Source organism: Colletotrichum scovillei, assembly GCF_011075155.1.
Source record: "Colletotrichum scovillei strain TJNH1 chromosome Unknown Contig00005, whole genome shotgun sequence".
NCBI classification, from domain to species: domain Eukaryota; kingdom Fungi; phylum Ascomycota; class Sordariomycetes; order Glomerellales; family Glomerellaceae; genus Colletotrichum; species Colletotrichum scovillei.
The window spans coordinates 712,291-734,620 of record NW_023336263.1 but is presented as its reverse complement, the minus strand read 5'-3'; the positions used below and the strand labels follow the sequence as shown (position 1 = coordinate 734,620).

Below are 22,330 nucleotides of genomic sequence, written 5' to 3'. Positions count from 1 at the left end.
GCGTTTTCTTATCTTATCCATTATGACATAAGCAGATACGTATCGTAAGAGATAACGCACCTCAGAGTCGAGGAAATGGAAGGAGCAGACAGTACGTATCCGTACAATGGTTGGACCCGATGGACGACTCGACGAGACCTGACACGGCATTCTTTTTCCAAACTCCAACGCACATTTACAAAGCTGCCTCGCCTTGTCTGATTCTCGTATGCCATCGAGTCAGCCTCACCTACGCCGTTGTGTGAATTTCCAACAATATTCGCTCCGTGTCCAACAGGTAGAGGGCAATGACACGCAAAAGTGTAATTCGACAAGCAACAGCCTGCGCACAAAGAGAACAATGCCAAAATCACAAGCGCAAACTACAAATGCTCCCCCGGAATGGGGGCACCCCGGCTCCTAACGTCTCCTCGACGGCCAATAGGGCCGCCATCGGGCACCCAAGTCACTTTGATAGTGGAGAATTCCAATTCTCCCAAGGCTCCAGAGTCCAAGGGCCCCTCTCACACATCGACCACGGCTCACGATTCGCGACTGTGATAGCCCACACCGGGACGCCTTATCACTGCCGCAGTGCCCCAGACCCGGCGGCGGCTGGTTGGGCAATGGGCACAGCGTCTACGGATAAAGTGCAGACCAATATTTGGTACCCGACGTCATCGAGCAGGGTGGCGGTCAACTCGAACCCCCACAGAGACAAAGCTGAGCAGGGCAGGTCGGCGCAACGAGTCGCAGCACATGCCACAAGCACAGTGACGCCAGAGAAGCCCGTCCAGTTTCCAACTGTGTTCTGCGGAAGAGGAAGCGCAAGGCAAGGCCCGAGGCGGGAGCGAACGCAATGCCAAAGGGCAGACGAGACGAAAGGACGAGACACTTGACAACGAAGAAAGAGTTTGGAAAGTTCCAACGTCGGCCCATCCCACTGTTACAACTTGCGCCGCCCGGACGGCAATTAACCTCTTTTTCCACCCACCCATCCGACTGTTCTGGCATCCCCCATCCTCTCCATTTCCCGTCGATCCGTTCAAGCCCAACGACGGGACCGCGGTCCATGGATGATGGGACATCCATAGCGGGCTCCATGGCTCCGTACGGGGATCCCGCTGTGCGCAGCCTGGCAGATCTGGCCCGGAATGGAGTCCTGGACTCACTCTTGGCTGCGCTTTTCCAAACAGGCGCCCCGTCGATGGCTGCCCAAGCGGCGACGTCAGGTTCGAGAGGGCACAAAAGCGGACTGGGCCATTGAGGCTAAAGGCCGCGTTGGACCGGGTCTGGAATGGTCAGATGGGCAGAATCGCAGCGAAAAGCAACGACGCAGGCCTCGAGAAGGGCTTTTTACAAGGAGTAGCCTTGTTGCCACAGCCCTCTTGTCTCCCGCCAGGTTTGGACGACGGGTGCGATGACCGATACGGCGCTGATGGCCCTCGTTAAGGACCGACAATCACTGTCGCTCCTCGCGCAAAATGCCATGCTGCGGTCAGCAGCTTGTCCAACGATGAAACAGGCTTTGGATACCGAGTTCGAATGCACTTTTGCATCCCTATTGGTGTTTCTGGCATCATGCGGGAGAGCTGCGGGCCATCAGTCCGTTGCATAACTAACAGCGACCATCTTCTCCCTACCAGACCGTTGGACCATCCAGAGAAGGCCAGACAAGCTAGGATCATCGCTCAAGCAGCATCGCCAACACCACCATCTTCCTCGTTCAGTCTGACGAACCAAGCCAACCCTGTCCTGGCTTCCGTCCGTCGTTCCAAGAAGCCTGCTTTTCCACTCCACCACAAATCTCCGTGTCGTGTCCAAGACTTAAACTACAAAACCGCCTCGTTTCTTCCCAGCCACCACCTTTTCGCCTGTCCGTTCTCTTTTCGCAAGGACCCTTAAAAACGACACAACTCACGGCTTGGACCAGTGCGACTGCCCGCATCGCATTTCGCAGCTCCGGTGGTTCAGCAAGAACAGTTCAGTTTCAGGATCGTTGTTGGGGAGAGTCGAGTAGACAGACGGAGGACCATTATCGGGTCTACTGTCACAGGCCCATTTTCGTGAGGTCAGCTGGTAGAGTTCCAGGTTGCTTCCTGGCTTCACATTGCCTTCTCATAGGCCGATTACCACCCACGCCTACCACCACACACGACACACAAGAGAGTCTAGAACACCGAGTCCAGTCACTTGTCGAGTTCAGTCCGGCTTTCCATCGCATCACCCGTCTTCGCCCACTACCACAGGTACACCTCAGTCAGCCAAACCACGAAGAGGGGTTCATCGCTTGCCTCACTCACTCACCCATTCATTCACTCACTCATCAACGCCGCCGCAGACACTCCGCGCACCTTACACCATACATTGTCAGTGTTACAGTGTCACATACCAGTCTCATAAACCCTGGAAGAAGCCACTCGCACGCCACTCCAACGCAGGGCGGCGCCGCTACTCCATTATCCAATCCAAATTCCAAAATAGCCCACTGGACCCAAGGCGGGTCAACGGCCTTCACCGACACTACCGGCGCTATTGGCCTGGGTTCGCATACCTTGCGTTAGGGGGCCAGCCATCCCACCACTTCACTCACTCGCTCTCTACTGCGACACTGGATCACACACATTATTCCCGCTTTTCCCCTCTTTCTTCGCTCTCTTCTGGCCCTCTCTCCCTAGAGGTGTCGTCATCGCCCTGATTCTCGACTTTCGCAATACGAGCAACTTCTCTCGAGATTCACAACCACGAACTCCTGTCATCACCCGATCATTCCACAACTTCCCGGGAACAACCTATCACCTGTGACATCCCGGATCCCTAATTTCCACGACTACCGCTATTTTTCTGCAAGATTTTGTGATACCCGAGATCGACTTTTACTTTCATTTCCAACCACACATACGTTAACCATCAATCAAAATGGCCGGCCGTGCTGAGCGCTGGGACCGCGACCGCTTCATGCAAGAACGGGAGCGAGACCGCTATCCAGATGATCGTCGTTATCCCGACGAACGAAGCAGGTTCGAGGAAAGAAGCCGCTTCGAGGAACGTGACGACTATCGCCCACCGCCTCGCCGCGGCAGAGATCACTCCGATGAGCGCTTCGACCGTGGCCCATTTGACCGCGGACATCGCGGCGGATATGAAGAAGATATTGTAAGAGACCGCCGCTACGTCGAGGAGGACCGTTACGGCCCTCGTCGCGGAGAGCCTTTGGACCGGGAGTTTGATCGTCGTCTTTTCTTCGAAAGAGAGCAACGAGAAGTCCGTGAGGCCTCGCCACCACGCCGCCCGACTATGCTCCGTCGTCAGTCTTCCCTCGACACCTTTGACCGTCGCCCCCTTCGCTTTTATGAGCGTGAGGAATACCCCCCGCCAGCCCGCCGTGAAGATGTTCGCCCTCGCGACGATTACCGGGCCCCTCCATACGTTCCAATCCCTCTGCCCCGCACCCGCCAGCTGGGCCCCGCACCATCTCAACGATACGACGAGATTCAGATCGCCGAACCAGGCTACTACGGCGACGAGGAATTCCGCGGCATGCCTGAGCGGGTGAAGGAGCGTGAGGTTGTTACTTCACGCCGGCGTAGAGACCGCAGCCGAGAGTCCAGGGTGTCAAGGTCAACCAGAAAGAGTTCGCACCGAAGCAGCTCACGATCAAGCAGCACCTCCAGTAGGTCGACCAGCACCACAACCAAGACCGCGACGACTGTTCGCAGCTCGTACCCGAAGAAGGGCAAGACCCGCATCCCACAGCGCCTGGTTTCTAAGCGTGCGCTCATTGACCTCGAGTATCCTTACATTGAAGAGGTAAGTTTCGATTCAATCGAGTGCGCCAACTGTGCACTAACACATTTATTTCCCAGGGTAACACCGTCATTGTTCTCAAGGCTCTCGGCCAGGACAACATCGATGAACTCCTGAAGCTCAGCGAGGAGTACAAGCAGAGTAAGTGATTCCATGTGCCTTTATCAATCTGACCGCAGCTAACATGATGCCAGGTGAATTGGAGATTGCCGCAGCTCGATCATCGGCTGGCAAGCATGAAGAACGCCACGAGGAGATCTACACCATCCCTCCACCGGTTGCCGCCCTACCCCCGCCGCCCCCGACTGTCATCCATGTCCCTCCTCCTCCTCCACCGGCGCCTGCTTCAGTAGCGCCGCCTCCCGCGCCCCCAACTGTCGTTTCTGCTCATCCTCCTGCTCCCCCATCCGTCTACTATGAGGCGCCTCCCCCACCACCCCCGGCTCCCGTTCATGAGGTGGTCAACAAGACTACCATCATCCGCGATGTCTCTCCTGCTCGCAGCTCCACATCCTACACAACATCGACGACCGCAACACCAGTCGTATACGAGCGCCGCGAGTACAGCGAAGAGGTGCCTATCGGACCCATGGCGGTCGCTGAGCGTCGCCGTAGCCGGTCTCGGTCTCGCAAGAACATCAGATCCGAGATCAAGGCTCTCGAGGCTGAGCTTCACGAGCGCAAGCACGGAAGGAGCCGCGAACTCGTCCGTGCTGAACAGATGCCCGATGGCGCTGTAGTCCTCTTCGAGGAGAAGGTCGAGAAGGTTGAGGAGCCGCGGCGCGGAGTGCGGATTGAGAAGGACAAGAAAGGTAGGATGGCCATCAGCGTACCAAAGTACTACTAAGGTACGCTTCGTCACCGTCTCGTCGAGTCAGAGCCCAGGCTAACGCGAGAGTTCCCAGGTCCTCCTCCTGGAATCATGCGCGCTATGCTGGCAACTCTCACGTAAGGGTACTGTGCTGGCCAGGCGCATGACTTGTTGTTCAGTACGAATTTGAATGTACAGAAGGCGATTTACAGACCTCGTACCTACGAGATGGACTTTGTTGCATTGGTTTTTAGCACGGATCTGGGCTTTTTCGGATGATCTTACCATTATTATTCCCCAATAGAAAAAAAAGGAGCCTATGGGTTTTGCGATCCTTGGAAGGGATTCGCACACATGTATGGATGGGATTGGCAATCCGATAGTTTCTCATGCCCTAGCCTAGGTTTCCGGACATGGTGTATCGCCTCTACATACTGGACGGCTCGCCGGTATACTTTTTCTTTGGTTAGATGGCGCAAGTTACGAATTTATGACTTCTATTTTTTAACGTTGGGATATCAACCATGCCATTATTCTCCCCTTTTGAAATATCCCAGTATGGGTAACCTATTGATGTATGCACGAACAGGCAAATGGCGCTTGAGGTTTGGCCTGACAAACACCTAGTCCATCCGGGGGGTATTGACACGTAGGCGCCGTACCTGAGATCCAGTTACCAAGGCAATTGAGAACAGCGCATTCATCACGGCCTAAACCTTAATTCGTCGAGCATCTCACAAGCTGTGTCTCGGCCCCTGCGGCAGCTCGGAAGCAGTTTCCCTTTGCCAAAGTATCATTGAAGAGCCCCATCAAGACAGCGAACAAGTGGTTGGAGCTTGATGACTGGAGTAAGTTGAAGACAGGGTGACGCGTACGCTCAGCTCGTAAAGGGTCCCCTCTCAAACCCCATTCTTACGAGATTGGCGTTTTCCAGCCCTGTCGAAATAGGCCATGATATGCTCCAGACGTGAGGAGGTTGGTCTCATGAATAAAGAAATGCGTCGTCACCCAGATCATGGCTGAGTTTCTCTACTGTTAGGACTGAGTCAAGATCTCCATGGCGACGTTTCGGACGTGATATGTAGATATCGGTGTATGTGAAGGACGCGGAAGCGCGGCTTACCCCTGTCGATCTCGTATGCTTACTTTGACGCAGGCTCGGCATCTACGTAAGGCCCGCAAGTTGAGATGCTCAAGACTCTAAACTCCCCGAACTATATTTTCCCCGGGGAAGCTAGGAACTAATTGGGAAATTGGAACCCGAGCACTGCCTCAACACCAACCTCTGATGTTGTTGTTGATACAGGGCGTTGTAGTAGAAACACCATGAATAGCTCAGCCGGCACGTATCAATGGAGACGGATACCGCATCATGGCTCTTTATAAAGTAAATGGCTGATCTTGTAGTTGCACGAGGAAGCTCAGGATCGGACACAATTGAGGTTGAACAAGCTTCATTCGGAATATAGCAGAGAGAACAACAAGCGCAACAATGAATTCACCGCCTTCCAAGTATCCTTACGAACCATCCCTCGCGGCAGCAGTTACTTTTGCCGTACTATTCGGTATAAGCGGTGTAATACACTCCATTCAGCTGAAGCGGGCGAAGACATGGTACTGGATTGCCTTCTTCATAGGTGTCAACTGTAAGAATCAGCTGAGAACCCTCGAATCCTTGGAATCTGATGGTTGCTTACCAACTGCATAGTCGAAAGCATTGGATATGGGAGTCGAGCAATGAACGCATCTGAAGCACCGAATTATTCACAGGTCCCATTCATCATCCAGACCCTTCTGCCATTGCTCGCCCCAGCACTGTACGCGGCCTCGATCTACATGCTCCTGGGCCGTATCATCGACTCGTTGGAAGCGGGCCATCTATCGATCATTCCCGTTGGATGGATGACGAAGATCTTTGTGTTCGGGGACGTTTTCTCGTTCGCCTTCCAGTGCATTGGTAAGTCCAGTCTCCATCACCGTCACCTGTGATATTCCCGGAAGGACTGACTTGGTCTCTTGTAGGTGGAGCTATGCTCTCCGGCGCAAATGACAAAGACGGAGTCGACCGCGGCCAAAACATCATCCTCGTCGGTCTCGGCATTCAAATCCTCTTCTTCGCAGCCTTTATCGTCACCATCTCCGTCTTCCACTATCGCATCATCAACCACCCGACGACAACAAGCATGAACGGGCGACGACCGTGGAGGCAGTTCATCATGGTGCTGTACGCCACCTCGTTTCTTATCCTGGTGCGGTCGATTTTCCGGGTCGCTGAGTTTGCTGAGGGACGGTACGGCGTGCTTCAGACTACGGAAGTGTATTTGTATTGTCTCGACACATCGCTCATGTTCCTTTGCGCTGCGGCTTTCAACGTGTGGTTTCCGGGACGTATCGTCTCCCCTATTACTTTTAAGCATGAGGAGAGGTTTCCTCTTGGGGCTGTGTCGAATCAGGAGGATGACGGTGCGTTTAGACTTCGAAGGTAGACTGCAGTCTGAAGCCTAGAGCTTATGGATATGCAGGTAAACATGGAAGATCTGTCGTTGGGCTAGCACGTGGTATGTGAGCATCCGATGGGTAAAAGATGTGAGAGCGTAGGCGTACGTGTCTTAGTTAAGTTCTATAGGTATCCAGTGCAGATGTCGACAAGAGTGTCTGAAGTCAGCTAGTCAACGGACGGGCCTTTCTTGACATCTAAAGCTATGCCTTAATTTCGCAAAATCTCAATGCCTTGTCCTTACAGCCATCGGCGGGAACCATCTGCACAGTAGTACTATCCGCCACTTGTTTCATTCCTTTTAGCGTATACAAGCCTCCATGCCTTTTGGATAGATCCTCGTCCAATCCGTTGAACAAGAGCGCCAGAGGTGATGATTTCCATGCTCTATATTGCTGTCTGCCATTACTAGGGCTAGAACGTCGGTTCGCCAGCACCAGAACGCAGAATGTCCACTGAAGCATTAAGAGTGCAACCGGGTATACGATCCAGGGCCAATGAACGTAGACACATGTGTCGGCGACAAGGGTCGCGCCCACCACTGCTCTCAGGCCCGAATAAAGTTCTTCTATACGCTTGTCGTCGAGGCCGTCGTATGGTTTGTTGCGCATGCCCGCCGTCATCGAATTTGCCAAGCCGCGGGCCAGGTTCTCAACCGTGGAGAGATTGCCAGCGGCTTGCGCGTAAACTTGTTTCAACCAGGTTGGGCCCGTTACTATTCCGGGTCTGCCATCCAGCATGCTGTGTGTGACGTTGTTCTGCAAGATGTCCTGCAAAGTGGAGATAATCGCTCGCCAGGAGCTTGCGTCTATTCGCCAGACACACTCCGGCGGTACAAATTTCCAAATCACGTTCTTCCTCCTGCCAAAAGCCTTGTCTCCTTCGCGTTCAGAAAGATGGCTCGTGGGAGAAAGCTGGAATGGACCACCGTCCACTGACTCAACTCGAACTGTTTGAGGCGCCCAGCGCTCTCTTGCCGTACACGACATTTCTTTGCCATTGATTAGGCTAGAGTTGGCCACAAGGGTCCACTCGTCAGTCCATGTTAGAATCTCGTTTGACTTTGGATGTTCGATTTCTGAATAGACTCCGTCTTGGACTTTACCATGGTAGTGCTTGACGCATGCATCTAGCCTGCATCGAACGGCAAATGCTGAAGAGTTTACCTCATCTGCGCAGGTGTCATCCAGATGGTTACAGGGGGCATCAACAATCGTCAAAACATCGAAACTATAGAAGGGTCTGAATGACACTTTGTCTTTATCAAATATTCCTGGTGTGGTCAAGAGCGACAGTTTCGAACTATTCCATGGACTAGAAACTTCCGGAATCAACGATGGCACGGTGTAATTGTAGTCGTAAGACAACTGCCATGCGTAGAAAGGGGCATCTGGCCCCTCTTGAACTTTGATGACTCGGTCCGTAATGTCTTGACAGGAGTGACAAATGGCTAAAGATGAGAAGGGACTGCCGTTTTCCTCGTTCTCAAAGGTGCAGTTGCCCGTAGCGCATTTGAAGTTGATCATGGAAGCCAAATCTTGAGGATCAGCGAGTCCCTTTACGATATCGGAGTCCATCGGACCAGCCGTATAGTGATTTACTCTCGGTATCTCTGCTATGATGCCGTTGACAGAATCTGCGGCACGGCTGCATCCCTTGTGTTCGACCATGGCTTGAGAGACGGGATCGATGGCGATGGCGGCTATGGTGATCAAGGCACCAAGCCCTGCTAAATATCTTGGATGAATATCAGTAGAATGGCCAGTATATGACAGGAGTCTCAATATGGGAGCTCACGGTCTTTGTTCTTGTGTTATTTTCTTGGTGATCAGTAATAAGGAGCCCCATGGACCACGTGTGGCATCGTCGAACGCAACCACATCGGCTAACTTCTGCGGGTGTTGAAACCAATCCCATTTCAGCTGACCCAGGCCTGTTGTCCATCTTCTTGTCAGTACCCAAAAACTATTCAATGACCTGGGAAGACAATCACTATGCCGCACCTTCAGCAACAGGCATTATGAGTGATGCCTTGTAAACTGCATTGAAGGTAGCGATCAAGGTATTGACCGACATTACACCTAGCCACTTAGGCAAGGGCTTGCTCTGATGAAGCGCCAAGATTATGATGATTGCTAGCACGCAACCGAGAGCGAGTAAACTACTCAATATCTCTAGCCGCCATATTTGCCATATGGTTTGGTTCGTGTCGGTGGCTTGTTGGCTTGACTCGTCTGTGCCCTGCTCATTCTTTTCGGGTTGCCACATGTGCGAATTTTGCGTCATTGTACTTCTATTTGAGTATAAAGGCCTCTGTTCTATCGAAGAATGGTGCCCTTCATCGTCAGAACTTGTCGCAGCCGCAGCCTCTACGGCAGTCGATGAGCTTGTATGTATGGAACCGTCCCTCTCAGATGCCGCCGTAGTCAAACTGCTACCAAGTTCGTTTGATGTTAAATCGGCGCTGTCGTAGAAAGCTCTTAGGGGAAGATAACGACGGTCATTTTGAACGTGGAGAGAAGATGCGTCGCTGGCGTCGTGGTGTGGTGTTTGATCCATCCTTGTCCGTGTTACGTGGAACTTCAATATCTACAGATTGTCGGATTCTTTGATTCGTGGACACCTACCATCCACGACGACTTTACGTACGAGGGCTCGTTCTCATATAGTAAACGTCTTGCTGTGTCTGCCCTTGGGCACTACTTATTTTTGTTGTCTCTCTTGTCTGCCTTGTGCTACTGTCATCGTGTTGTTCAACAGACTAGTTGCTGACTGTCGAGGATCAAGCTGTTTCATTGGTTATGATTGAGAAGGGCGCATGTCTAAGGTGACGTCTGTGGTGGCGGCCCTGTACAACGTACGAAGTTTAAGGCCAAGCAAGCATCTTCAGGCTGTCAAAGACAAGAGGATCTGGGCTCAGCCAACGAAATGACAATGAGCTATTTCATCTGTAAACTATTGGCAGTCCCTCCCCTTTGTATCCAGTGTCCCGTTCCAGCCTTGGTCGTCCGCTGAGGTACATAGCACAGCGCAGTAAGAGCTTACCTTGGCATTGCCTCCTCGGCAGTACCAGTAGTCTCTTATGAATGGCCCGTACACCGAGACTATGAGAGTCCAGTTGTGTCGGTACGCAAGACGATTGCAAAGATATTGAACTCGCGACTTCGATGATGGATCCGGCCGTGCCTCAAACGAAGAGATCGCGCATTGTAAAGAGGTCTGGGGCGAGGCCCGCCCCACAGAACTCGGCATACTATTTGAGAAGCCTAGATTCAAGGCCAAGCCAGAGATACAATTAGCTTATAAAGAACTTAATTTGCCAGCCTTTAAACGGAACTTTCCTGAGTTGTGCAAATGATCTTTACCAGTAGGACTTACGAGGTGGTCCACCAGCACGTTACTATTCCGGGCGTCTCGCTTCTTATAAGAATCCGGGGACCCGTATGTCGCTCTTTATTAAGAGCCGAAAACCCAGGGTGCTCTGTGCTCTGTGCCCACACAGCACGGGCGCCACCCGGAATCGCACACAGAATGCTCGCTTTGGTCGCTTGGGATATTTACATTGTTGCCTAGATGATGCAGACTCTCTCGCTTATAACAGCTTGATTGCATGGCTTGTCTGTGATAAATGCTGTACTCTCTCAGTAGGATAAATAGATCTATCTGATCACTCACTGTGCGTTGAGGCTAGATGACATACATCGTCGCACGCACCTCTCGCAACTACAGACACGTTCTCGCGCTCTCCTCAGCCCGGACCAGTCAACCGTCCAAACCACGTTTCTTCATAAATCATATGGTCAAAGATGTTGTAGTTACTCCTGCGACAAGTTCTACACGCTTGCGATAGGCTTCGGCAACATCCTCAAAGACTTCTCATGTAGCGTCATCGACTGAGCTGGAAGACATCGATTTCCTTCTTGGGAAACCTCATCGCGTCTCGAATCAATCCACAGACATATTAAAGTAATGGGAATGAGGCAAATAAGACGTCTGGAACCATGCGCCAAGCATGTTGTAAGTTAAGTTGAAGGGTCAAATTTCGAACATGTTCGGTAGTGCGAACTGACTTTTCCGAAATCTTAGCCCCGAGTGGCCTCTAGCTTTAGAGTTGAGATTACTACCTGATAGGCACGCTACAATAACCGTACGATTCAGTTGATTGCGTACGCTCCCGCTATACGACGGTGTATGTGGCTTAGTGCCCGGTGCTCAGCCCAGGCCTGTGTCACTAGTAGATCCTTGCTCGCAATGCCATAAAGGGATGGACGCCCTACATCCTCTAACTAATGCATAAAATTCCGTCCAAGGACAAGCTTAAAGAATGGTGACATCCTCTGTCCCACCTTTCTTTTCGCGATGCTCTGGACGCCGCCTATGCCATCGATAAGCTGTTTACATCTACTCGTCCGATAGCCTTGGGTAATAACTTTGTGCTATTTTGTTCTTCAGAGCCCGGTATGGAGTCGGCAGCTGCTGAGGCACCGCCGATTCCACGCAAGCCAGCATGCGTTCTTTGCAAATCGCGGAAAGTCAAGTGCGATCGCGAGAGCCCGGCGTGCGGAGGCTGCGTCAAGGTTCGTCCTCCTTGAAAGCACTCTCCGCTCAAAGACACTTGCTTGGAGATCTAACAGCAAGTCATTGGCGATCTAGCTAGGCGCAGAGTGTGTACCTCGCGAAAACTCAAAGACACGGAACCGGAAGAAGCCCAATGTTGAGCTTCAACGAAGACTCGCGCGATGCGAGGAACTACTCCAACAGTTCGTGGCTGCAGAAAAGCGTGAGAAGAGTAGCGAAGGTACTCGTACAGAGCCTAGTCCGAAAAGCGATACAGGTACCAAGAGTGAGGATCAGGATCGGAGCCGGGATCGCGAAATGCAAGCGCTTGAGAACTCTCTGGGAAAGCTCGTTATCGACAAAGGGTCTGTCAGGTTTACTGATAGCACCCCTTGGGCCACGGTATTCGATGAGGTAAAAGCTCTATCAACGGTCACTCGCCAACCAAATGTCTGACAATTTGTCTGCCTTCATTTAGTTACAAGCCATGAGAGCAATCGTGGAGGACGCCGAGAGTCCTGCTAGCCTATCGAGCCTACCCGAAACGACGACGATTCAACAACCGTCCATTGCGAATGAGGCAAACATCATGGACGTCAGGGAGTCCAGTGCCCGCAACCCGCAACATCTACATCCGCCTCCGAGCCATGCCATGCTGCTATGGCGGATGTTTGTAGATCGAGTCAACCCGATAACGAAACTTATTCACGTGCCGTCCACGCAACGTCATCTGGTCCAGGCCACGGCGACTCCGCCATCCTTGCCGCGAGACACGGAAGTTTTGTTCTTCTCGATCTATGCGTGTGCTGTTGGTTCGATGAGGCCAGAAGAATGCACCAGGTTACTGGGCCAGTCGAAGATGGAGCTTTTAGATCGGTTCTCGAAGACCTTGCGAAAGGGGCTGTATCGTGCGCGCTTCTTGGAGAAGCCCACTTTCGTGCTATTGCAAACACTCGTACTTCAACTGGTACGGAAAACTCGCGCATTGTTTTGGGCCTCCAAAGTGTCGCACAAATCCATGCCATTTCACAAGGTTGAACGTCCAGCTAAGTCAAGTTTCTAACAGGTTGTGATTCCGGATCGAGAGAGTGCCCACGCGAATTGGGTCATGAGCGGCGTCTGTATTCGAAGTGCCCAACGTCTCGGGCTACATCGAGATGGCTCACAACTGGGAATTTCCCCCTTCCAAACAGAGCTACGAAGACGTGTCTGGTGGAACATTGTCCTACTCGATTTTCGATTCGCGATGGCCTCTGGCTTCAACCCGACCCCGCTATCACGCGCTTGCAGCTGCAAAATGCCCACCAATATCAACGACGCCGATTTCGATGTCGATACCGCGACTCCCCTCGAGAATAGAGACGGCCCGACTGACATGATTGTCTCTTTGGTGGTTTGCAGCTTGTCACGATGTCTCACTCAGCGAACCAACTTGAGCCATGCCATGTTCGTCGTCGAAAAGAGTGACGTGTCAGATGAGCTCAGTCGACTTCACAGTATCGAGCTGGAGAAGTTCGTCGTGAACTTTGAAGAGTTTTTAGAGGATATCGTGAAGCGTTATTGCGATCCGAGTGCGGGGGATCTGCACGTATTAGCTTTGCAGCTAAAAGCAGCCATGGTCGACAAGATTCGAATCATGGCATGCAAGCCCAAGGGGGCTGTAGAGCCGCCGCCCGAGGCGAAAGGGGACATCCTTTTTCGTGTGTCACTCGAGGCGGCTGAACACGTTGCGAACCATCTTCAGGTGATGGAGGGTTGGAACTTTGTGTGGTACGTTCTTCAGTATCTCGAGTACGACTTGTTCCTCCACATGATCGGCCGACTGTGTCTCCAGTCAACGGGCGACTTGGTCGATCGAGCATGGAAGGTGCTGCCCATCATATATCAATACCAGGAAAACTATTTCGAAATGTCGGTTCACCCATATGCCGTCGCAGGAGCGGTCCTTGTCAGGGCCTGGAGACACAGGCAGGAAAGCTTGCTCTCCCAGTTAGGCTACCTACCCCCGACCCCGGATTATGTTCAGAGAGTTGAACAGTGTTTGGCCGCCAATGGCTCAGTCGGCAGTTCTCCTCCCGAGCTGATGCCTCCTTCGGGAAGGGTTGCGCCAGAGCATACCAGGTGGGAGGAATCGGAATGGGGATGGAACCCGCCCGGGTTCGGCATTGAAACCTACGATCTTGAGTACATAGTAGAAGAAGATCCATTGGCATGGCCTCCGCCTCAGTGACGAAATGGGTGGAAGAATCTGGATATCAGTTAGGAGAAGCCACAGAGAAGAGGACGGCAGAGGTTGAGAAGAAGTCTGACGGTGTTAATCTCTCAGCGGCTTAGAGAATAGCGCGAAGTATGATACTCAAAATCCAGGAATAGAGCCATGTCACTCATGGATAGAAGGGAGTCCTTTATCACTCAATCACATGCCTTCAATCACTCGGATGCTTTACGGTGCTTACCCAGCAAGGACTCTTATCATGGCTTCCTATCTTTACAGCCTACCCGGTCTCGCAACTCGTCCACAGTGCTATTGAGGCTCGGGTAACCTGCATATGCCAATAGTGAAGCCGTTACTAACTCACGAATAGACGAACGATCAGTTGAGTCGCATTATCGTTGAGCAAGAAGCCGAATATAATGTCCTTGCTCAGGGAATCGTGATTTTCGTAGTGCTGTAGCTTTGTCGCACCATCCTAGCGAAGCGGAAGGACCTCCTCCGCGCACGTGATATCCAATCTCTTGATCCCTGTCTCGTCCGGTCTCAGGCTGGCCCACCTTCACTCTATTTGTCTTTGATCTCCACACTTTGATCGACTCGTGGCGGTTTTTGGATGAACGAGAAGAACTCGACAACCCCTGACGAACTCGCTAGACAAGACTTTGAGCCTCAACGTGACGGACACCCAGCTGCCGTGCCGGTCGTCCGGCGAGAATTTGAGGAAACATCCTAAAATGCCGCTTCGGTTACATTGGCAGAGGTCAAGCAAGACTGCCAGCTCGGACAGCGAGGAAGAAGAGACTACGCCCCGCCCATGGAGCAATCCGAGGACCCGGGGGCCTGGGGGTCCCAAGCTTTTTCGCTCCCTTCCGTTAATTGAGGGGCTCCGGGGGCTTAATGGGTCTGGTAAGGTGTAGATTAACTGTCAAGCCCCCTTCGAGGAGCGAGTTTTTCGTCATGACGGGTACGAAAGCGACCGTGTTTATATAGGTGTTGCTGGGTTCCCGTCGATCGTTCATGTTGATCTACCGCATCCCCGCCTGTCTTTCCATTCTTCCCGACCAAGTCGTTCGTTCTTGGAAACACACTCTTTGCTTGATAGGTGCAGGACACAATGAAGTCACAGATCTTGACGACCGGTCTCTTGGCTGCTGGGGCGAGCGCTCTTGAGAAGCGTGCCTGTACCGCGACGGCGGAGTGGCCTGGGTTTGCGAATGTCAAGCACGCTTTCGTCTTGTAAGTCTGCAATACTTCTGCGCTCTGTCCTACATACAAGCTAACAGTGACCAGCGGCGACTCGTATTCTCAAACAGGCACGATAATTGGCTTCCTCGAATCAGTGTCATTTGGCTAACAGATCACAGGCTTCAACACCTCTCTCGAAGCTCCTAACCCCGCCAACCCCCTCGGAAACCCTTCCTACCCGGGCTGGACCTCATGCAACGGCCCCAACTGGGTTGACTACCTGACCGTGAAGCACAACGCATCCCTCCTGTACACCTACAACCTCGCATACGGCGGCGCCACCGTCGACGCCGACCTCGTCAAGCCCTACGCCGACACGGTACTCACTCTCAAGGACCAGGTCCAGACGCTCTTCAGCAACGCCTACGCCGCAAAGACAGCACCGGCCTGGACGGGCTCGGATTCTGTATTCGCCTTCTGGATCGGCGTCAATGACATCGGCAACTCGTACTGGAACGGAGCCGATGCTACCTCTGCGCTCAACACCAAGATCGTGGACGTCTACCAGGGTCTGGCCAAGGAGCTGTACGAGGCGGGCGCGAGGAACTTTGTGTGGTTGACGACGCCGCCTGTCGACCGGACGCCGATGCTCCTTGCCGAGAACGCGGACGCGCAGAAGCTCTGCAAGGACGACGTTGCTGATTTCAACGGCAGGGTCAACGCCATGGCGAAGAATGTCACGACGTGGGAGGGCGCGAACTCGTGGGTTGTTGATGCCAACGGGGTGTTCAACGGTGTGCTTGATAACGTGGCCAAGTTTGATGCTACCAAGGGGTACAAGAACACTACTGGATACTGCGACGCGTACAAGGAGTAAGTCACCCTTGAAGTCGAAGAGCCTACACGTATAAGCTTACCTTTGAACAGTGGTACGACTGCTCAGGACACCCTCATTGACAGCTGCACCTACCCAGTCAACCAGTACTTCTGGCTCAACACGCTGCATCCTACTTACCCCATTCACGATGCGGTTGCCGAGACCGTTGCTTCGGCCCTGGAGGCTGGGCCGAATGTGTGCTAAGGTAGTTGGTGGAGCTGCTGGTTAGTCTGGATGTATCTTCTTGTATTTACTTTCAAGTTCCGGGTCTATGTACAAACTAAGACGAGGTACTGCCATTCGTCATCGCACTTGTCTTGAGTGGTGCGGATGATGCCTCGAGCTGCATCTTGCATCTTCCTATACCAGTCGTCTGTGTGAAAATTTGCTATTCCTTGGAAAAGAATGCATGCGATGTCAGATAAGGGCATGTACGAGTCTGTATCTACACCGTTGTGGTATTCGTGTAGGGCACGTCGCCTATTGCTTGGAAATATTGAGGCGATTCGGAGTCACACTCTACCTCACATGGCATCAGTCATTCCACGTCACGTTGCCCGAGAGCTTCTCACATTCACTGCAGCGAGCCATGTTTGCCAAACTAATTACCCACAGAGAAAAAGCAAGCCTATCACATTCGTCATATTCGCTACAACGAGGCTTTGCCAGGGGCGGAGCACGTTGCCAAGGCGCTACGGCTTAATAGGCTGCAACATTTACTGCCCGACCATGATGCCCTCAAGTTCGGCAAAGAGCTCAAGTGGAAGAAAATTTGTGGCAAGTACATTATGAGGATTATCAATCTCGCGGAGACGAAATATTGATAGATACTACGGGGCGAGGGACACTGCTCTCCACAATCACATCGCAAGGCAGTGTAGCATCCTCTTGTCAAAACTGGCTACTATCTTTTTCGAGAATAAGCCATTCGCTCAATTACTTGTGATATACCGCGGAATTCACATAGTCAGCATCAGCTTGGAGAATATCATCGCAATGCCATCTGTTGTTGAGACTTTGGGGGTGGCTTCAACCTCGAGCTCACCAGCAGAAGAGGAATTAAGCTTGAATTAAGCTAGAAAAGAGGCTTGGCTCTAAGCCTACAGCGCTCTCAGACTGGCGAATGACCACGAGGTAGCCATAACAAGATGGACAAGGGTAGTCAGGCCTTGCAAGCACAAGTCACCAGTCCAAGTCAGTGCCTGTTCTTTTTCTGCGGCCAACCCCAAGACACGGACTTGTGACGCTGGGAGGCTGGGGTCAATATTGCCCTCCATGTAGGTCAAATAACAGCAATTCGGCTGTTGGGCCATCTTGGCAGCGAAAATCAGGCTCCTCTGGTTGGTGCAGAGCCATGTGTCGCGCCCAGGAGAAGTGGCAGAGTGGAAACCGGGCGGAGTGGGTAGAACTGCAATCGCCCGGGGCTAGTGCGGCACAGCAAACGCCAGGCGTCCTTCGCCCGGCCGGGGTGAGACACTTGTAGGCGAGAATCCAAAGCGGATGTTGAGCAGGCTATGCTCGTGAGACCGCTCATTTCTGTTTGACGGCTGGCCATACTTAAGTCAGGGGAGAAGGACAGACTTACTTGTGTAGCCCAGCCTATTATCCATCCTTTCAACTCAACTCAACAATAACAACAGACTCGATCCAAATATTCGCGAAAAACAGACGCAGGTAATATTGCTACAGAGAACTGGAACCACAACGCGCTTGCAAACATGGGTTACTATGATACTCAAAATATCGTGGGGATCGTATACACTGTTGTGAGCGCTCTAGCTGCTGTCGCAGGCTCCGTGTTCTTCATTCTCCTTCTCCGAAAGACATCAAAAAGCTATCATGACCCCACTCGCCGATGGGTGGCCATCACCAAAGCAGCCCTGGGGCTATGGCTATTGTAAGCACCACAACTCCATCTGTTTGACGGCGGCTAACATTAGCATTGTCTCCAGTTCCGAAATCTTCTACGTCATTCTCAACATCATCTCTCTCGCACATGGAAGCACATATTCGTACGACTCCACATTGGCCAAATTTATCACATACACCTCGAATATCCTCTCTTGGTTCTTCGAAGTCAGCCAGGCCTTGACTTTCCTGGCACTCTTCTACCTCGCCCGCGCATTCACCCTCCTCCGCGTCGACGAGACGTCAAAACGCTTCCGGATTGGGAAGTTATTCTCTCTCGGCGCCGTCATCTTGATCTCGGTGCTCAGCTTCACATCAATGTGCCTCTGGCTGAGTACCAGAGAGGGTTACTATTCTTGGAGCTATAATAGCAGCGATTACGAGAGGGTGATGATGAGGAGACTGGTAGCTCAGATTTTCGATCTCATTTGTGGCATCTTCAACCTCTTGTGCGCTATCGGTGCTATCACGTACATTGCCCTGGTCCGCAAGAACGCCCTCAAGGGTCCTCTACACAAGGTCAGTTCTGCTTCATTTGCCACCGTCTCTCAGTGTTGGGTGACGCGGTTGTAAATTCAGTCAGAGCGCTAACATATGATGGCTAGGCCTCGAACATTGCGCTTGCAATCAGCATTGTTTGGTTTGTCCGTGCAGTCTGGTCGCTCTTTGCTCAGCTTTCCTCGCAATACGGGTACTACTACTACAACTACGACACTTACACTTGGTTCAACATTGTCTCGCTAGTCGTCGGTATCTTGGGCAGCTTCGCCGTTTTCGTCATGCTCTACTTCCTGGCCACTCAGGATAAGTACGGCCTCAATACCCGTGGGGACTCAGTGCAGCCTGCGAAGCTGAATGATGAAGAGGCATCAGGAGCCCATACCAACACTGCCAACAGCGTATATTGATTCGGTCGAGACCAATCGGAGGGTCGGCAACAAGTGAAAGGTTTACCTGAAGATCTCCGTTCTTGCAGATAGAGCCTAGGGGGTGTGATGGTTACGCCTAGTTTGGTTGGGAGTTGGGGACGAGCGAGGAACAGCATGATACCAGATAATGCGTGATGATACTCAACGCTTCTAACTTACGAATATACGGCATCTAATACATTGTACCTTGATCTAATTTGACTTTCTTGAACGTAGCGCATGCACTCTAGAATTATCAAATATTTCATTTCTCTTCTTCAGCAACATACTCTTCAGGTGCAACAAAGTCCTCTGAACCCCAGGTCTTGGCAATGTACCTAGACATAAGTCAGCAAAATGCTGGATCGGCCTTTGGAAGAGTCTCACTTGGTATGGCTTCCTCTTGCAGCCAACTCGCCCTTATTGTTGAAGAATGTGACTGTCGTATATGCAAGCGTTCTGCCCACTGCAAAGAATCAGTTTCGGTGCTCTACTTTGGACAGGGCTACAACGTACTCTTGTCACAGGTGGCGGTGCCCGTCATGATGTCGCCAGGCTTGCCTCCAGGGTTGAGATACGTGACTATTGCAGTCAGTTGACAAGTTCAATAGTGATCTTGGAATGCATTGTGAGAGCTGAAAGATGGACTTGAATATTCACCATTGATGTCAGTTGAGACACCGGTCATGAATCGACCCTTGGAAGCGACGGCAAGAGAGCCACCGAGGTCAACAAGACTAGCAAGAGTTCCGCCATGAATCGTAGAAAGGCGATTCTGTGGGTCAATTTGGCCCAGTCAGTGGTGTCTTTGGCAACGGCGAGCATGGATGAGACGTACCGTGTGCTCCTTTTGGATTGCCAACTCGAAATCAACTTTGCCCACCGATGCGCCAGTCACTCGAAACTGCTTACATGTGAGTAAAGTATCGCGCGTATACGTAAGTGTTTTGTTCATACGTTGTTACCAAGAAGCCTAGAGTTATGTGAGTACTTGATGGGCGATGCACAGCAAAACGGGATACAAGCCAGCTTACCTCGGCTCAAGCCCAGAGTCCTTGGTGAAGGAGTTGAAAACCTGCGGGGCAATTAGACTCAATTGGCGACCGTAATCTAAGGTAAAAACTCACTGAGCGCACGAAGCGCAACGGAGGCAGCTTTGGGGCCATGTTTGAGCTTTGGGCGGCGAGCAAAGTGATGAGAATTGGTGAGAACGAATTTCAAGGTGAACTCGGCGAGCTTCGGGAAGGGATTCGCGACGGGGAATATGACGTGCGGAAGACAGTACGTACCTATCTCTGACTGATAACAGTCCTTATCGGCATCACGATAAGATAAGGAACCACCTAAGGTAAGCTTCAGCCAGGCACAACCCACGAGAGCCCCTGCCTAAGGCGGAAACCTCCGTAGACCCCTGCCTGATGATTGAATGATTGCTGCGCCGTGCAATTCGCCTGGTCGCAAACCATCGTGAACTCTTTCAACTCTCGACAGCTTCACCACTTCGACCCACCACCCGTCTCCGAACTCGAGCCCGAAACCCCGCGCCGCCTACACGAACATGAGATAACATCGACTCACATCTTCGTTCCCTCCTCTACCCAAAACCCAGCGCGCAAATCGCCCATCATGTCGGTCAGCTCGGGTCAATCGCTCCAGCTGGCCGACTACCTGGAGAAGCTGCCCGGCACGACCTTTAGGAAGCTGTACCTGCAACCCTCTACGGCCTTTGCCATCTTCCGCAGGATGATTCCGCCGCTGGGTGAGAAGCCATGACCTCCCCTTGGATCGATAACTCAGGGCATTGGGTTGTTCCGTTGGAGAAAGAGCAAGGTCGCTGACCCAGAAGCCCAGCGAAAACCATCGTCATGGCTATTCTATATATGCCGCAGCCTATGCTGCTAGAGGACCTCGATGTTTGGGTCAAGCCGGATTCAAGAAGGTGCGGGCCGAAGTTCAACTACTTACATACTTAACGCCGTCTAACACACCATCTTGCTCTGTCATAGGCAAAAAGATCAGGCAATCTCGACCCTTCGCAGCCTGCACATCCTCCAAATCACACCTCCCTCCAAAGAACGGCCACAAGAGATGCAACTCACGACAAACTTCAAAAATTCGCTACGCCTCGCACTCGAGGGCGGCGGATCCCACAACTCCTTCGGCGTGCCCTCCTCCCTCCCCGTCCCGCCCGAAATCACCGTACCGTTCCTCGATCGCTACGCCCGTCGCAAGTGGGAGGACATCCTCCACTACATTGTCAACACCGTGAACCCCGGCGGCGCCGATGTCAGCGGACCTAAGGCGTCTGTTAAGGATCTGCTCGCCGCCGGTGCGCTGGTACGTCGCGCCAACGGCGCCGTCGGCATCACACAAGCCGGCTTCACCTTTCTCCTCCAGGAGGCCAACGCCCAGGTCTGGACGCTTCTACTGCTCTGGCTCGAGGCCACCGAGCACGCCTCCGCCGTCACAGGAATGGAGAGCACCGACGCCCTCAGCTTCCTCTTCCTCCTCGCGAGTCTCGAGCTCGGCAGAGCCTACGACACCCAGGCCCTCACCGAACCACGGCGCAACATGCTCCCCAGTCTCCTCGACTTTGGCCTCATCTACATCCCCCAACACAAAACCCAGCAATACTTCCCAACCCGCTTGGCGACGACGCTCACGAGCAGCTCCAGCGCCCTTCGCAGCGCAGGGGCAGGCTTCTCCGCGGCTCTCGCCGCAGCCACCGGCCCACGGCCCTCGAACGGCCTGACCCCCGGCGGCAGCGAGGAGAACAAGGGCGGCAGCATCATCGTCGAGACAAACTACCGCATTTACGCCTACGGCCAGACACCACTCCAAATCGCAGTCCTCTCACTCTTCTGCAAGCTCAAGCTGCGTTTCTCCGACATGGTATCAGGCCGCCTCACGCGGAACTCAATTCGCAACGCCGTCGAGCGCGGTATTACAGCCGACCAGATCATCTCGTACCTTGCCGCCCACGCTCACGAACAGATGCACCGCATGGCCGCGGTACGGAACCGGCCCGTCCTGCCACCCACCGTCGTCGACCAGATCCGACTGTGGCAGCTCGAGACGGAACGCATGACGACCACGAGCGGCTTCTTGTTCCGTGATTTCGACAGTCCTAGAGAGTACGAGGACATTGCGGGCTACGCGGCGGAGATTGGCGTACTGACATGGCGCAACGATAAGCTTGGCATGTTCTTCGCCAGCAAACACGAGCAGATTAGGGACTACCTCAAGTTGAGAAAGAAGGCTGAGGATTAGACAGAGGCGCTATGGTGCTATTCCAAGAGACATAGATAGACCTAGGCACAGGTCTAGAGGCGCCCCAGGTATATTGCAGGGCGGCTACATGCATTGGCAGGCGTTTTTGGGATGGAGATGGTTCAGGCTGGTGTAGAAAGTAAATGGGTATTGTTCTTGACAGCTAACTTTTGGTCTCTGGTAACCTCCATCTCTGGTGAACGCCATCTAAAAACAATGCATGGACATAAGGGTCATTTTCCTCGTACACTCTTCCTGTACGACAAAGACTCTTCTTGACCAAATCGAACAATGCGTTAATGCCTCCGTCCCTGTA

At 52.6% G+C, this 22,330-nt stretch overlaps 7 protein-coding genes across 7 annotated transcripts; 6 read left to right on the top strand and 1 right to left on the bottom strand.

The window, feature by feature from the left end:
• Nucleotides 1-668: 668 nt before the first annotated feature.
• Nucleotides 669-5,138, top strand: HER10_EVM0011197 (uncharacterized protein). Its single transcript, XM_035480635.1, has 4 exons — nt 669-3,789; nt 3,846-3,927; nt 3,981-4,598; nt 4,692-5,138. Exons 1-4 carry the CDS (start codon nt 2,899-2,901, stop codon nt 4,736-4,738), a joined length of 1,638 nt encoding a protein of 545 aa, XP_035334397.1. The 5' UTR covers nt 669-2,898; the 3' UTR covers nt 4,739-5,138.
• Nucleotides 5,139-6,089: 951 nt separating this feature from the next.
• HER10_EVM0006721 (uncharacterized protein) lies at nt 6,090-7,083 on the top strand (the record flags this gene model as incomplete). The annotated part of the gene is made up of 3 exons (XM_035476299.1): nt 6,090-6,243; nt 6,306-6,554; nt 6,620-7,083. 3 exons carry the CDS (start codon nt 6,090-6,092, stop codon nt 7,081-7,083), a joined length of 867 nt encoding a protein of 288 aa, XP_035334069.1.
• Nucleotides 7,084-11,456: 4,373 nt separating this feature from the next.
• On the top strand, nt 11,457-13,933 carry HER10_EVM0011267 (C6 zinc finger protein). Its single transcript, XM_035480703.1, has 3 exons — nt 11,457-12,065; nt 12,130-12,618; nt 12,718-13,933. The coding sequence occupies exons 1-3, from the start codon at nt 11,970-11,972 to the stop codon at nt 13,879-13,881; spliced, it is 1,749 nt and encodes a 582-aa protein (XP_035334400.1). The 5' UTR covers nt 11,457-11,969; the 3' UTR covers nt 13,882-13,933.
• Nucleotides 13,934-14,495: 562 nt separating this feature from the next.
• On the top strand, nt 14,496-16,132 carry HER10_EVM0000175 (fungal cellulose binding domain-containing protein; the record flags this gene model as incomplete). The annotated part of the gene is made up of 4 exons (XM_035469969.1): nt 14,496-15,102; nt 15,157-15,179; nt 15,231-15,924; nt 15,979-16,132. The coding sequence occupies exons 1-4, from the start codon at nt 14,981-14,983 to the stop codon at nt 16,130-16,132; spliced, it is 993 nt and encodes a 330-aa protein (XP_035333637.1). The 5' UTR covers nt 14,496-14,980.
• A 1,397-nt stretch (nt 16,133-17,529) lies between these two features.
• HER10_EVM0012104 (uncharacterized protein) lies at nt 17,530-18,945 on the top strand. The gene is made up of 3 exons (XM_035481507.1): nt 17,530-17,825; nt 17,881-18,355; nt 18,442-18,945. Exons 1-3 carry the CDS (start codon nt 17,647-17,649, stop codon nt 18,742-18,744), a joined length of 957 nt encoding a protein of 318 aa, XP_035334461.1. The 5' UTR covers nt 17,530-17,646; the 3' UTR covers nt 18,745-18,945.
• On the bottom strand, nt 18,936-19,958 carry HER10_EVM0006060 (thioesterase superfamily protein). Its single transcript, XM_035475657.1, has 8 exons — nt 19,872-19,958; nt 19,779-19,819; nt 19,702-19,717; nt 19,583-19,648; nt 19,405-19,519; nt 19,261-19,326; nt 19,132-19,210; nt 18,936-19,082 (listed from the first exon to the last, which is right to left on the bottom strand). The coding sequence occupies exons 1-8, from the start codon at nt 19,908-19,910 to the stop codon at nt 19,010-19,012; spliced, it is 495 nt and encodes a 164-aa protein (XP_035334026.1). The 5' UTR covers nt 19,911-19,958; the 3' UTR covers nt 18,936-19,009.
• Nucleotides 19,959-20,165: 207 nt separating this feature from the next.
• On the top strand, nt 20,166-22,173 carry HER10_EVM0010263 (transcription factor tfb2). The gene is made up of 3 exons (XM_035479729.1): nt 20,166-20,503; nt 20,596-20,683; nt 20,751-22,173. The coding sequence occupies exons 1-3, from the start codon at nt 20,371-20,373 to the stop codon at nt 22,012-22,014; spliced, it is 1,485 nt and encodes a 494-aa protein (XP_035334320.1). The 5' UTR covers nt 20,166-20,370; the 3' UTR covers nt 22,015-22,173.
• Nucleotides 22,174-22,330: the final 157 nt, after the last annotated feature.

Coding starts and splice junctions, on each gene's coding strand:
- HER10_EVM0011197 (XM_035480635.1), top strand. CDS start 2,899: ATGGCCGGCCGTGCTGAGCGCTGGGACCGCGACCGCTTCATGCAAGAA. Junction 3,790..3,845: donor AGTATCCTTACATTGAAGAG/GTAAGTTTCGAT, acceptor TTTATTTCCCAG/GGTAACACCGTCATTGTTCT. Junction 3,928..3,980: donor CAGCGAGGAGTACAAGCAGA/GTAAGTGATTCC, acceptor ACATGATGCCAG/GTGAATTGGAGATTGCCGCA.
- HER10_EVM0011267 (XM_035480703.1), top strand. CDS start 11,970: ATGCAAGCGCTTGAGAACTCTCTGGGAAAGCTCGTTATCGACAAAGGG. Junction 12,066..12,129: donor GGGCCACGGTATTCGATGAG/GTAAAAGCTCTA, acceptor GCCTTCATTTAG/TTACAAGCCATGAGAGCAAT. Junction 12,619..12,717: donor AAACACTCGTACTTCAACTG/GTACGGAAAACT, acceptor AGTTTCTAACAG/GTTGTGATTCCGGATCGAGA.
- HER10_EVM0012104 (XM_035481507.1), top strand. CDS start 17,647: ATGGGTTACTATGATACTCAAAATATCGTGGGGATCGTATACACTGTT. Junction 17,826..17,880: donor GCCCTGGGGCTATGGCTATT/GTAAGCACCACA, acceptor CATTGTCTCCAG/TTCCGAAATCTTCTACGTCA. Junction 18,356..18,441: donor TCAAGGGTCCTCTACACAAG/GTCAGTTCTGCT, acceptor TATGATGGCTAG/GCCTCGAACATTGCGCTTGC.
- HER10_EVM0006060 (XM_035475657.1), bottom strand. CDS start 19,910: ATGGCCCCAAAGCTGCCTCCGTTGCGCTTCGTGCGCTCA. Junction 19,520..19,582: donor CAATCCAAAAGGAGCACACG/GTACGTCTCATC, acceptor ATTGACCCACAG/AATCGCCTTTCTACGATTCA. Junction 19,083..19,131: donor GCAAGAGGAAGCCATACCAA/GTGAGACTCTTC, acceptor ACTTATGTCTAG/GTACATTGCCAAGACCTGGG.
- HER10_EVM0010263 (XM_035479729.1), top strand. CDS start 20,371: ATGTCGGTCAGCTCGGGTCAATCGCTCCAGCTGGCCGACTACCTGGAG. Junction 20,504..20,595: donor CAGGATGATTCCGCCGCTGG/GTGAGAAGCCAT, acceptor CCAGAAGCCCAG/CGAAAACCATCGTCATGGCT. Junction 20,684..20,750: donor GTCAAGCCGGATTCAAGAAG/GTGCGGGCCGAA, acceptor GCTCTGTCATAG/GCAAAAAGATCAGGCAATCT.